The sequence below is a fragment of the Desmodus rotundus genome, chromosome 7, assembly GCF_022682495.2.
Source record: "Desmodus rotundus isolate HL8 chromosome 7, HLdesRot8A.1, whole genome shotgun sequence".
Classification (NCBI taxonomy): Eukaryota; Metazoa; Chordata; class Mammalia; order Chiroptera; family Phyllostomidae; genus Desmodus; species Desmodus rotundus.
In genome coordinates this window covers 38,112,918-38,127,827 of record NC_071393.1, presented here as the reverse complement: position 1 = coordinate 38,127,827, position 14,910 = coordinate 38,112,918, and the positions used below count along the sequence as shown (strand labels likewise).

The 14,910-nt window shown below is 49.7% G+C and overlaps 1 protein-coding gene across 3 annotated transcripts in view; it reads left to right on the top strand.

Annotated features, from left to right (window-relative positions):
• THSD4 (thrombospondin type 1 domain containing 4) overlaps positions 1–14,910 on the top strand; it is a 547,394-nt gene that overhangs the window by 69,150 nt on the left and 463,334 nt on the right. For all 3 annotated transcript variants that reach the window (XM_053928849.1, XM_053928850.1, XM_053928851.1), the window contains one exon: positions 13,966–14,324. In XM_053928849.1, coding sequence (XP_053784824.1) covers positions 13,966–14,324 — 359 coding nt within the window. The remainder of the gene's footprint in view (positions 1–13,965; positions 14,325–14,910) is intronic.

Below are 14,910 nucleotides of genomic sequence, written 5' to 3'. Positions count from 1 at the left end.
TGGACACAGGCACACCCGAGGTCACACTCGAGCACAGATCCAGCCTCTGGGGTGGCCCAGAGTGGCCTGCCGAAGGCTCAGCCTTTCCTTGAGGTCTACTCTTTTTCTTTTTAAACATTCATGGAAATGTGACATTCTGTCCCAAAACATATCCGATTGGTTTACTTTTTAAACAGTATTTTAACATATTTAACACCAGGACAAAATTCACATACACACACACACTTTTTGTTTGAACCCTTGAGGAAGTTGGCAGTTTGGAAAGGTGCCACATATTTTTTCTGGGATGTCTCACGTCCCTTGATGTGCTTCCAGCAACCTCCGTAAGAGAGCCCTGGGTGGTGGGCATCGTGGCCCCTGGAGCGGGGAGATGAGTTTGGATCATGACTCCACCACTTCCTAGCAGCCTAACGTTTGACCAGTTATATCAGCTCCTCAGGTATAGCAGCAAGATATTTCCTATCTGGCAGGGTTTGTTCACTCGGCAGCCAGAAAGCACCTGCTGTGTGCCGGGGACTAGAGGGGAAGCAGAAGCACAGGACCCTCTCCCCTAATGAGGCATTTCTATTCCAGATGGGAGGAGCGGACTGTAAACCTTTCAGATGGTGATAACTGCTAGGAGGAAAACAGAGCAGGCAGGGCAAAGTGGCAGGGACAGTGTGCGTGCCTGCGTGTGAGTGCACACACGTGCGTCTTCTGCACCCGGTGTGGTCAGGGAGGACTCTTTGAGGAGGCGACATTTTACTGAGGATTTGGTTGGTAAGAAAGAGCCAACTTTGAAGATTAAATCAAGTGCGTTAGTAAGTGCCTGGCACATGGTAGGGGCTCGGTACACATTAACTTCCTCTCTCCCTTCCAGAATCAAAGAAATGCTATTTAACCATGGGGAGAGAGATTTCGTAAGTTGTCAGACATGACTGGAAGCATCTCAGGATGGTAACCAGGGAGTTTACGTGGACCTTGGAAATGGAAAACGGGTGTGCAGCCCAGGTTAATAAGCACCTCATCCAGGGGCGGCTGCCCAGGGGCGGTCCCGAGTAAGCACAGGCCTTTCCCAAGCGCATCGGTGCCGGGGCCCTCAGCACTTTTTCCTTTGTCGGGGGGCCTAGCTGTTCTTTTTTAATTTAATTATGTATTTATTCATTGATTTTTAGAAGGAGAGCGGGAGTAAGAGAGGGAGAGAGGGAAAGGAAGAGAGAGAGAGAGAGAGAGACACTGATTTTCTGTTGCGCTTACTGATGCATTCTTTGGCTGCTTCTTGCATGCGCCCTGATCAGAGATCTGGCCCACAACCTTGGCGTACACAGACAATGCTCTGACTCACTGAGCTGCCGGGCTTAGGTTTTCTACCTACCTGTTTCCACGACCTGCTCCCACAGAGCATGCAAAAAATACAGGGGTGGGCAAAAGTACACTAATAATAATAGATACTACAATAAATACATAAATAAATACTAATGCAAGAATAAACTCTGTGTTTCATGTACTCACAGCTGTAAACCTATTTTGCCCACCCTGGACTACCCTCACCTCCTCAGTCAAATATTGTCAGGTTTGAGTGGTAACCTTTTACCTGTATGGGCAGGACTGATATAATTATTATATCCTTAAAGAGGCATTGTATTGTGCAAGACAGAGTATTTCCTAGAAAAATTCCAGCTCCTCTCCTACAGTATTTTCTTTTACACGTATCAGTAATAGTAACCAAAACTCAAGGGACGATTGTATGGGACTTTGCGGTCTGTGAAGGCCTTTGGTGTCCAGTGTTCTTGAGAATTAAGCACCATGGGGTTAGAAAGAAGCGTCTGAGCTTTGCAATCAGCCCAGCCTGGGGATATATTCTGGCTCTGAACATCTGTAATTTTTTACAAAAAATTATGCTTTGTAAGCTGAGGACCTATAGGTCCCTGGAATCTTGGGTATATTCTCGGCGGCCTGCAACTTAAATTAGACATTTTTAGGTTAGAATCTTCATTTTGAGAACCTAAAAATATTAACATAAGTCTACTCTAGATAATCTGAGATAGTTTGTTCACTGAATACCTCTGTTCTAGAGAGAAAAGATTTTTCAAGTTTTGAACCCGTGAGAGGGTGGAGACGTGGAGCTGCCGTACAGGGAGCCAGTGCCCCAGCCCGGGCCTGTGGAGGTCGGGCCACGCCCACCTTTGGGGCACAGCTGGTTTTGTGTTTTGTGGCCACTCACTCTAGCTCATTAGCAGTAAGTGCAGTGGTAAATTGTAGTGATTTTTTTTCATTAAGCAGCATTGAAAACTTTTCAGCCTTGTAGACTGGTCCTCCAATATGATGAATTGGTGATTTCAAACAAGTTCATTTTTAAAAAAGAAAAAATAGCAACTCGGATGATGGTCCATTGTGTTCAAATTCAGAAGAATGTAGTCAGTAAGTGAAACTTGAAAGGCTTACATACCTCTTATAGTCACCCCCAACATGTCTCTTTCGTCCCATTAACCATCCGTCGCATGAAATCAATATTGTTCATTTGAATTTTTTGCTTTCAGTTTTTTGTACTGACCCCATTTTTAAATTAGCATAAGAGATTTATACCTGGTTGTTTCCCAACTTGGGGTACGGGACAAATGAGAACAGAAATTAGAGTGGAATATAGGGAAGTGTGCCCCAAATGCCGTGGCCGCCTAAAGGACAGGGCAACCGTCCTCGCCAGGGAGCCGGGGCTGGCTACACGGTGGATCTTGAATTTACCAGGTGAGGCAAACCGGGAGTGAGGGAGGTCTTTTGAGGCCAGTGACACCGCCTGTCTGAGGCACAGAGCGGTGTAAAGGCTCAGTGTGGGTGAGTGACAAGTCAAGGTCAGGGAAGTACCGATAGGGGAAGCTGTAGGGCTAGATAGAGGCCGTGCAGGGGAGGGCTTAGTGATCACGGTTGAGGGACTGGATTTAGCCCCAGAGGCAAAGGGGAGCTCAGGGAAGTCAATAAACACAGGGCTTGGATTTTTAAGAATATAATTCTGGAAGTAGGGAAAGGGGGCGTTGCATGGATAGAGACCAGGTCAAAGCAAATGGGAGTGCGGCCTTGACCCAGTCATGGGCCGTGAGATGGAGAAAATGGGACAGAGTACAGAGCTATTTTTTAGGTATAACTGGCTTAATTTTGTGTCCAGTTGGGGGGTGGGGTTTGGAACCACTTCTGGATGAACCAGAAAAAGGAGAGTTCAGAAGATGGAGCAGGGGTTCAGGTCCTGGTTAGGGGATACACGGAGTATGAGAAGCCCACACATCATTCTGGTGGATGTGTGTAGTTGGCTACTAGGAATGTAAATCTGGTGCTTGGGAGAGAGTTGGGGCCACCTGTGAATCCGGGAGACACCAACATGAAGATCATTGCTAATGCTACAGTATTGCCCTATAGAAAGGTTTGGGTAACATTGGAAGGCCCAGAATGGGCGTATAAAAGAGCGGCCATCCGATAGAAGAACTACATAGATAGAAGAGGAGAAGACAGCCAGAAGTTCAGGAGGAAACCAGGACAGTATGGCGTCCTGGAATCAAGGAGAGAGAAAGCTCCAGCAAGCAGGAGACAGGACATGAAATACCAAGTACTTAACTTTGAAGAGACAGGACAGCTGTCATCTGGATGGCCAGTCTCTTGTCCTTTAGACACTCGGGCAAGGCAAACAGTAGAGGCAACAGAGAGCACCAGCCCTGCAGCTGAACAGCCACTGGCATGTGCTTGCACAGAGAGAGGAGGTGCTTGACAGTTCAGGAACCGGATGGGTAGGAAAACAAGCCGTGGGCACATTTGTCATTCACTCATCCCTGTGGTCATCTATCTATTCTTCAAACATTTCCTGAGGGCCTGCCGGGGGACAGACTCTGAATGAGGCACTGTTAGTGAGATTAGGTGGAGCAGAAAGAGAAATCAGACGTAATCTCTCCCTGGAGGGGCTCACATAATCCCTGTTGTTGGGGAGCTGGCTGTGGACACAAAACTGCGGTGCCAGGTGGTAGGGTGCTGTGGAGAGGGGTGTGCGCAGTGGCTCTGGAGCTGGGGCGAGAGACCACTTGACCTGGATGGGAAAGGTCTTCAGTGTTGAGTAAAGTTCACAGGTAGAGAAGAACGGGGGAAGGGAGAGAGCGTTGGAGCTGAGAGAGCAGCATGGTGAAGGCAGGAGGAAAGAACCGGCCGTGAGCCTTGGGGGTGGTGGGGAGAGAAGTAGAGTTGGAGCTGGAAAGGGTGGGTGAGGCTACATTATGAAAGGCTTAGAATTCCACAGCAAAGAATGTTTGGATCTTATCTGTTGGAGAGTGAGAACTCGAGAGGCATTGGTAAGCAAGAGAGTAACACAGTAGAGCTAGATTTCAAGAAAATAGCATGGGGGGAGGTCTGATTGGGCAAGGAAAAGACTGAGGCAGGGAATCTGGGTAGTGTCTCATCTCAAGCCATGTGCAGCCTCATTCATTCAGCAAACTATTTATAGAATACCTACTGTGTGCTCTGCTCTGCGCTGGAGGCGAACACGTTCCAGAGACAGGCTTTTGAGTTGCCTGTTTTTCAGGAGCCTGCTGGTTCCAGCTGCTTCCTGAGGACTGCTAGATGCAGACGGGCAAGCCACCAGGCAGGATTCTCTGTTGGAAGGTGGCTGTTCCTCAAGTTAACTTCTGGGTCCAGAAGCCGGAACCCTCTATTATGTGAATTACTCATTTTATTTTGACTGTCCTCCTTGGCTTGGGTTGCAGATAGGCAATTGCCGCTGAGAGCACGAGGCCAAATGGGCTAGCCACTGCACAAAAGGACACACCCAGGCCTTGCACACAGAGACGTCTGCTTCTGTTTCCTGAGTAACTGTGCAGCAACACAGGCAGGCTTGGTACCCAGGCACATGCTCCGTGTTATTTTCTAGTTATAACCCAGGACGGTTTCCATGTGGCTGGTGATGAAAGAGTCAGGTCAATTTCAGAAGTGGGAGTGTTTCCGATTATGCAGATCCCATCCAAATATTTACCTCATTCCATCATTTTGGCTGGGTCCTGCCTCTAAATATCGTGGCCACACATTTTGGCATTTAGGGAAGATCTTCTGTGCTTAAAGCCTGCTCTGCTGGCACTGGGCAACCCTGGGCACAACCTGTGGGATTGCCTCTCTCTGTTGTGGTTCTAGAAAAGAATCAGTATGGGGTAAGGAATGTAAGCGCTCTTCCAGGAAAAATCGGAGCCTGTTAGCCATGGAAGGGACCCTGGCCCTCATCAAGCTCAACCGACTCATGTTACTGATAATGGAAACTGAAGTCCAGAGCCACAGACTGACTTGCCCCAGATCACGGAGTGAGTAACGGCAGTCTTGGGACCGGAACACAGCACCCAGTCCAGGGTTTCCCATGAGTCTTCCCTTCCTTCTTCTTTCATCTTTCCACAGTTCCTGTTGCTGCTAAAAAAGTACACTACAAATGGAGTCTGCTTAGCTTGGACCCCATGTTAGACAGGTATCATTCCATGAATGTTTTCCTTTCGCATATGATAAACTCCAATTTGACCTCAACTTGAATGGCAGAAATAAATGGGCTAGGTCAAAAAGCAGGGAATTCGAGGGTAAGAAATACTGTGGCTTGAGCATTTGGGGACTAAGGGAGCAGCAGTGAATGGTGGCGCTCCCAAGCCTGCAGGGTCAGATCAGTTGAGTGCTTTCCTCTTTGAGCCTCACCTAGAGGTGTCCAGTGGCTGGTGATTCTCAAACCACAGGATGCATTGAAATCACTGGGGAAGCTTGCTTAAAATGCTTATTCCAGGGCCCCACCCCAGAGGTTCTTGTTCACTAGGTGTGATGTAGGAGCCAGGAATCTGCACGTCTGAGGTAGACGTGGGGTTGATTGTGTGGCAGGTGCCCCTGGGGTCACACATGGAGAAACAACAGGACTAGGAATAGGACAGGCGGTACGTTGAGTTTTTCTCCAGTGTTTGGGTCAGAGTTTGTACTCAGTACCATACGTACAGATGAGTACGGTGCGGTTTGACACATCTCAGATCATTGGCTGTAAGGATTCACCAACTGCGAGGGCACAGGAATTGAGAAACAGCCTTGAGGCCCTACACAAAGAACTGGAATTTGCGGGGCAACCGGATGCCCACCTGCTGAGCTTCTGGAGGGCTGCAGGTCAGTGGTTTTTTCTTCTACACAGCTCCTGCTTTAGCTATGACTTGATTTTCACATTTATCTGTCTTCCCCTTGACCTCTACTCTCTCCGCCTTTGTTTGGTTTTGTGCAAAATCAGCCTTTCAGCTGTTACTGACATGCCTTTTTCGAACTCATTTATGCATAAATTACTGCGTGGGGCCTCTGTCGCAATGGTCAAGGCTGAGAGTGTTTTGCTCCAGTCTCCCTTATCTGTGAGGTTGTTATATTCATGTTGCATCTGCTGGCATCGCTGAGATATAGGATTTGGGACCTTTGCAGTGTGTTGGGTCAAAATCAAGAGAGTTGCTTGAGATGTAAGGTAGTATTTGTGTCTTGGAGAAAACCGTCCTGGTGGTCCTTAATTTAGATTTGGTTTGAGGTTGGGGCTTCTCTCTCAAGGTGTACCACCTCCCCACGCTTTTGCGCAGGGTCCCAGGTGACATATGTCCTAGCTGAGCTGCCAGCAGTACGCTCCTGCTTTCATTTGCTCTCAGCTGTCCAACACGTTGCTCTCTGGGCTCAAACTCCAAGGTGTATTTTTGCAATGTTTGCTTTAGGGTGTTGACTTGGTTATGAGGGTAGAACCAACCCTCCTTTTTCCAGTCTGTCCTAGAATGAGACTTGAATTTCAAATTTTGCATGTGACTCGTTTTCTATGAAGAACAGATGGTGGGTTTAATTTTGTAGAAAGAAAATTAGAAAGCAGTGAAATCTTACATGATTTTATATTAAGACCGAAACCAAATACATTGAAAACATTTAGAGCTGTTCCTAGTTATGGCTTTACTGGTGACAATGAGAAATTCCTGGACTTTCTGTGACAAGGACTACCACCAACTCAGCTTACTCCCTGCCTTGCACCCTCTGCAATCTGTTCCGAATCTTCCTCCATTTAGTCTATTTATTTTTATTTATTGAGCGAGCAATATTGTAACCATGACTGAACTTTTTTAAATTACAAGGAAACCTACCCTGTGTCTAGCTTCAGTACCAGATGGTGTGTTTTTATTTTTCCACGTCTCCTTCCAGGCTTTGCTCATGTGCCTACAGAACCTTTACGGTATTAGAATCACATTATGGCATTTCCACTTAATATTGTATTACAAGACTATTTTGATATCGCTCCGTATTGTTTGTGAGGAGGATATTTCATTGAGTTTTTCGGCCCTAATTCATTTGACCATCCTTCTATTATGGTCAAATATATTTATCCCCGTTAAAAAATTATGATGAAATAAAACGCAGCCACAGCCACTCTGCTGGTTGCTTCTGTTCTCCAAGATCACTAGCTGCTGTCCCTGTGAGCCTCTCATTCACTCAGACCGTCGAGTCTCATGGAGGCCTCGGCCCTCTGGTTATGCTGGCTGTGGTCAGTTGCTGTCTGCACACGAATCCTCCAGCCCTGGACCCCCTGAATCCTGAGGCTTCTGGCAAGCCGAGACGGCACTGTCTTTTCTACTCCAAGTTCTGTGCCAAAGTGGACCTGGCTTTTTTCATATTGTCTTGGTTACTGCACTTTATAAATTATGATATTTGCAATCATTTAGATGTGATTTAGGGTTCTTTATTGCAAGCAAGAGAAACTAACATGAGCAATGGGGAATGTAGTGGAACAAGCCTAGGAGACAGGCGGGCATGGAGGCAATCCCAGAGCCAGAGGGATGGTTTCAAAGCATGAACAGTTGGGTCAGGGAGCTACTGCTAGGGCGAAGGACCCACCTCCATTCCTAGTCTCTTGGTCACTTTGCTGGAGGTTCACATTCCAGGGCGGGAGTGTGCAACTGGCTCACATTGCCTGCTTGGCTTTATCTGGCAGGGCCCCTGAATACATTCCCACCGCACTTCATCCAGTGTGGAGGGCTGATTCCTGAAGGACCCAGGGAAAGGAGAATTGTTGCCAGGCCACCCTACACACTCACCTTCCTATCGGTATACATTTACACAAACATCCCTGCCCAATTTAACTTCCACACAACCAATCCCAAAGTGCAGTTAGTTACGGCATCCAGCTCCAAACCTTTGGGGGATTTCACTTCCCCCTCTAGTTGGGGCACAGCCTTTTCTTTGGCATGGCCTAAATTGAGTTAAATAGGGGCGTGACTACCCTGATTCTCCCACATCTCTGCTTGCCTTCCTTTCTCCTGCTCCCTGGCTCATGCCCCATAGTACTGTTTAGAGAGGTACCATAATATCGACCAGCTGTTTTCATACGAGGAAGGGGATAATAGAAGGTTTGGGGGATGTTATCCAAAATATACCTGTGCCTCTGAACCTTACCCCAGCCTCGCTCCAGGCAGGCCCTATCATAATCTCTGGGGAAAGGGACATGGTATGGTAGGTGTACTTTAATCCCATTAAAAAGCTTCCCTTTTTATCCTGTTCCCTTACCCCTGCACCCACGCTACCCCTGTTATTTAAAACCTCCAGGGGAACGGAGAGGGCGCCGCTTGGGTTTGAGGGCTGGACCTGCTGCTCACACATTTAAAACTTTGGACCGGTGGTGTAAGTTCTCCCGATGAAGGGGTGAAGTGGAGGTCCGCCGGGTTCCTGCTACGTGCCTGGTAGTGTGTGCGATGCTTTACTTCATTAATTCATTTCATTTACCCAACAGCGCGTCAGATTTGCGTGATTTTGTCTCTTATGAGTGTTTTCAAAGCCCGTGCTTTATCCCCTAGGGCACTCGACACCTCAATGAGCACGTCTGCAAAGTGGAAAGAGAAAGCCTTGAAGTGAATCTGGTACCAGATGTCAGGCTGTGGGAAGGCCGTTCAGGCAGACAGAGGACGTTTTTTGCTAGTTCTCGTCAGCTCCTCCTTCCAATACCCTCCTGTGAGTCCCTCCCCTTCTTTCAGCCGCTGTGCAGTGCTTAGCTCTGCGGGGAAGGCTGAAGCCGTCTTGCACGTACTTAGTCACCCCCTCGCTCTCTCAAGAGCAGCACACCGCCTTCCATAACGCATGCTCACTTTTGTTTATTTTGTTCTTTTAATCATGTAAGTAATTTTACCCTAAAATTTTTAGGGTCCAGCCGTCTGCCTCTGATGCCCTTTGAAAATAATCACTCAGATTTTAGTGACCGTCTGTTCACGTGTGAGCAGTATGGAATCTTAACCACCCCAAAGGTCAGTCCGATATCGTTGGACGTCCCCAAAGGAGAAGTCCCGTGTGCTCGGGAACTATGATGAATTTTACTGACTCTGTGCCTCCCAGGGGCAAACAGCCAGTAATATGGAGGTGGTAGTAGGTGCGCAGGTCACACTACATTCTGGTTTTTCATTCATGCTGCCCAGTTTAGTGGCGAAAGATTTCCTAATTGGGCTGTTTTCATTGCCGGAAGCTACTCGTGTTAGGTTGAATTATGTTGAATCATCTGAAGCAGTGAATCATGAAATTGCATTTTTATAGATCAAGAATGGTCAAATGTTAGTAATTGTTTGTTTGTGTTTGAACCCAATGCTTAATGTCTGCAGATAGGTCTATTCTCAATATACTTCTTGTTGTACGTCTTGTTTTCTTGTCGGTAACTAGGACCCTGTGAACAGCTGTCCGCTTTGACAGGCACGCCCACTTCACTCTGCACGTAGGTTGTGTCCCGTTGTTGGGACAGACCAGATTCCACTGAGCCACGCTCCTTTTTGTTTCCAGATGTTTTTTGGTTTTGTTCCTACAAAAAAGGACATTATCTAAACCTAATTACCTCCCAAAGGTCCCATCTCCAAATACTGTCTTATTGGGGGTTAGAGCTTCAAATAGATGAATTTTGAGGGGGACACAAACCTTCAACCCATAACGACTATAAACTACCCGTTCATGTCCTCTGTCCCTATTTGCATTGGTTGCTTTGTCTTTTTCTTACCGACTGGTTGGCTTCTTTGTAAATGAGGACATCAGCATTTGGGGTGCATTTCAGAGGTGCCCCTGCTCCAGCGTTCACACATCTGTGTGTGGGGGGAAGGGGCACCGTGCTGGCAGATTACGGTCGCTTTGACTGTGGATGGTTTGTTTTCGTCTCCCACTGTGATTTATCCTTGGTTTTGTTGGTTGTCACTGGCCAAAAGATGTCCCGTTAGTTAGTCCGAATTTCAGGACTATTACATCACAGAAGACTTGGAAGTTTTCCGATCTTACCTGACAGAGAGCTCCTTGACTATCAGGGAGAAGGAGGGAGGAGGGTCCCTCGGAGGGTGGGCAGGAATAGAGGGAGGGTTGGCAGGAAAGGAGGGAGGGTGGGCACGAATGGAGGGAGGGTTGGCAGGAATGGAGGGAGGGTTGGCAGGAAAGGAGGGAGGGTGGGCAGGAATGGAGGGAGGGTGGGCACGAATGGAGGGAGGGTGGGCAGGAAAGGAGGGAGGGTGGGCAGGAAAGGAGGGAGGGTGGGCAGGAATGGAGGGAGGGCAGGCACTAGGTGGCTGACATCCGAGGCCCTTCTCCCTTTATTTTTTTCTTGGATTTTTCTTCCTTTCTTTCTCTTTCTCTGCATTTCCCCCACCTTCCTTCCTTCCTTTCTGTTCTTCTGCCCCCCTCTCCCTTTGTTTCTGGCTGTGTACTATAAAAACACAATTCTGGGAACGCAGTTAGATGCCCACCATGGGGACTGAGATAGAATTTCAAGGCCCTCAGCACAATCCAACCATATACTAGAGAATTCTTATGAAAAGGATAGGAGGGAATGTGGTTTCATGTCCCCTCTATCCCAGGGACCCCGCTCAGTTTGGCTACAGGAAAGTAAATTAAGAGTAGGATTATTGTAGGAGGTGGAGTTTTGGTGTTGCTGCACACCTAACTCAGACGGTGTAGCTGGTGCCTTAGTTATCGGTGTTAACATGTGGTAACTGAAATCCCCAGATGCGTCAGAAACATACTCTGCCTTCATTCGTTTATCCCTACTGTCCTTCTACAATACTGGATCCATCGAAGTGGATTTATTTCTCATTTCGCCCTTCTGTTCTCCGCCAGCATTGGCAGGGAGGGGACAGGCAGCAGGGGAAAAACAAGAACACTGGAGTGGAATCAGGGGGCCTCAGTTGTAGTCCTGTCTCTGCCCCTCATTAGTCTGAGACCCTGGGCAAGTCATACAGCTCTTGGGGCTTCAGTTTTTCCCTGTAAAAGAGACAAAATCACACCAACCTAGGACAGGGAGGCTGAGGGGCCTGTGCCGTAGAACCCACCGCTGCGCACAAGAGCGATTTACCCAGAGCCGGACACAGAAAAGGTGCTCTGCAAATGTCTGTCCACTTTCCTCTCACGTCTTAGAAGGATTAACACACTGCATCGGTCTCCCAGGGTTGTTATAACAAATCACCCCAAACTAGATGGCTCAAAACAGCAGAAATTTATCCCCTCACACTTCTGGAGGCCATAAGTTCAAACACCAGGTGCTGCCAGGCCTGCAAGCGCTCCCTACTGGGGGCGGCTCCCTCCTTGTTGCTTCCAGCTCCCGGGGACTCAGGTCTTCTTGCGCCGTGGCTTCCTCACTCCAGTCTCTGCCTTGGTGGTCACAGGGCCTCGTCCTTATAAGGACACTTGTCATTGGATGTAGAGCCCACCCGGAAAATCCAGGGTAATCTCATCTCAGGACCCTTACTTACATCTGCGATGACCCTGTCCCATGTCAGGTCACATTCACAAGTTCTGGGTCCCAGCGCGGACATATCTTTTGGGGAGGGTCACCATTCAACTCACTACCCACGCTTTCGGGATTCCTTTCTATATCAGGACCGGGGCCCAATTAGGCATTTTTATAACCACCTCAGTGAATCCACCGTCGGTTTGATATTGATAAATCGGCACATGTCAGGGAAGAGAAGAAAGAACAAACGCTTGTTTTTTTTGTTTGTTTTGTATTTATAAGCAGGCAAAAAGCCTTCTCTCGGGGCCCCCAATGTCGTAGTGATGAGTGGGTGTATTCATTATTCTCATGCTCATCCCCATCTGCTGCTCACATTGCTCACACGTGGGTGGTGAGGAGCTGCGGCCTTCCTGTCATGGAACCTCCCGTGGTGACCGTGCTATGACCCCGTCTCCCGCGGAGGGGGTCCCCATCCCCCCCCCCCCCCCCCCGTGGTGCTCTGAACACAGCTTCTGTAGCCTGGCTGTCTGACACCCAGCTCTGGACTTCACCCTCTGCTTAGACTCCTGTTTGCTCCCTGGGTTCCCTTTCTCACTCATCCTCCCTTGGTTACACCATGAACCTTCAGGAACCCAGAAATGACTCTGTGCACTGGAATGTAGATGACAGGAAGTGGCCCCAGTTGAACCAGTCCCATGGCTTCAGGCTGACTGAGTGTGTGCCTGGGGCAAGACCTCTGCCTGGGAGCTGAGTCCTTGCTTTTAGTGACATAGCCCGGCTACAGCTGTGGTGGCACACACCGACCCACGGGTTTCCTCTGGCTTCCCACGGCCGCCCTCTGAGGTACTGTGAGCTGCGTCTCTCATTCCCCTGTGGGGTGTGGAGGAACTCAGCTTGCCCGGTGTGCTCCGCAGAGGGGAAGACAGTCCCTGCACTTTCCCGCCGCTCAGGGGTACTCTGGGGAGAAAGGAGGAACATGGGTGTGAAAGGTCTTTGAGCTCTGGGGCCAAACAATGCTGCCCAAAACCAACAGCTAAAAATAAAAAGGGGGGCTAAGATAATCTGGAGGCATTTTTGCATTTTCAATGGAAGCCTGAGGATCACTGGAAAACCCACCTTCTATGGAAAGTCTCAGTGTTGCTTGTCCCATGGGAAGGAAGGACATTCCAGAAGAGGGGTCCAGAAGAAGCACAAACACAGCTGTCTGCTGTGGGGAGAGCAGGGAGCTGGGTAGACTTAAGTCCCAGCCTTGCTGACGGGATGTGACTGGGGCAGGTCACACACCTCACCCTCAGCAGGGGAACCTCAGCGCTGAAAGGTGAGAGTGGTAGTAACCAGGGCTGCTGTGAGGTCTGGGATTGATTACCTGTCTCCCTGGCATTCAGTGGGCGTCTGTATGACAATTGCTGTGATCCCACCTCTGATGCCTTCTCCTTGCCCCACCCCCACCTCCCCTGGTCACACCGCTAGGGCAGCGAGTACCCCCAGGAGCCTCCCCCAACCTTGGACAGGTTCTGTAGAGCTCTCCTGCTGCTGGGTCCAGGCCATGTGTGTGGACCCGAGAAGCTTTTCTCTTTGTCTTTAGGTCCTAGCTCAGTGCTGGTATACAGCTGGTGCTCAGCCATGTCTGCATAATGAAGGCACACTATGCACTCACCATTAGCACCATGCCGGGCCTGGCGGGGTAGGTCTCTGGGAAATGGCAAGTTAAATAAACGGGAGTGTACACTCACCCTCTGGATAGAACTTTAAACTTTCTGATGTTTCCACCTCCCCCGATTCACCGTGGAAGCAGGGAGATTGTCCAAATGGCATCTGTGAGTTGTGTAGTGCCAGGCTCTCTGCTATGCGCAGCGCGGGTTTGATCTGCGCTAAGTCCCTTTCCAGCCTGACTGTGGCCAAGGGGGACTCCCGAGCGAGGGGAGAGCCACATTAAGCAGTGAGGGCACCACACTGAGCTCTCCAAAGCCCTGGCACCCAAAGCAAGGGAGCTGCCTTATGACTTTCCACACTTGTGCCTTGGTGTGTCCCTTCCTCCGTAAAAAGTATTTAAAGTTATATTTTATGAACACGCAGGTATAAAGACAAATATAATCCAGGTGGGGTGACATTCATTTTATTCTGCAAATTTGAAAACAGGCCCTATGCCTACTTGCGCCTGGTGGACAAGCCCGTCGTCAGGTTATCCACAGTCTTTGAGAGCGAAGGAGGAGCGGGTGTCCTGGTCTCCTAACAGGCCTCTGTCTCCGCAGGTGCCTCAGAGGATGGCAGCGGCCGAGGGCGCCCCAGAGGACGGCGGCGGCGTCCCGGGCGTCTGGGGCGCCTGGGGCCCCTGGTCGGCCTGCTCTCGCAGTTGCAGCGGCGGTGTGATGGAGCAGACGCGGCCTTGCCTGCCCAGCTCGTACCGCGCTCGCAGTGGCCCTCGGCCAGGAGCCCCCGCGCGCGCCTTCTCAGGCCACGTGGTGTCGGCCGTGCGCACGTCGGTGCCGCTTCACCGGAGCCGCGAGGAGTCCCGAGTCCCCACCGGCGTGGACGCCAGCCGCCAGGGCCCTGCGTTGAGGGGCAGCCGGCACCCCCAGGCGCGGGTCCGGGAACGCACGGTGGACAGAAGGTACACGCCATCCCCGCCCCCTGCCCGCCCGCCACCCGCTGTGGTCCCTGCCCGGTCTCCGTCCCTGCTCCGCCTGCCGCGCGCTGTTCTGCACCGCAGATTGCTTGGTTAATGCATTGCTTCTGCTGGGTGGGGAGGAATTCTTGGCTCCGTGTAGCTCCTTTCATCTTTTGATTTATTTGCAGCTTTTTAAAGCGTTGGGGCCACTCCCACCCCGCTCTGTGGTTCTGAATAGTCTTCAAAGTAAAGCTAATTCTAAGAAGCCCTTAGGCATCAACCTTAGGGAGGCCCTGTAGAGGATGAAAAGTGGGGACCAGGAGTGGGGAGACCTCCCTCCGCGGGCTGCTTGCCTGGTGCAGGGGGAAAGGAGAACCCTGACTCCAGGCAATGTGGATTTGAGCTGAGGACAAGGTACCTTGTAATCCAAGGAGTCTTTTAACCTCATGAGTTTCAAATCCTTGGACAAGTTGAACGTCTCAAGTGTTACCTGCTCTCAGCTTGTATGCTTCAGGATTCTGCGGACTTTTCTAGAAAGTTTCTACAAAGTACTGTGAGTAGACACACAGCTTTGAGGCTATGTCTAATT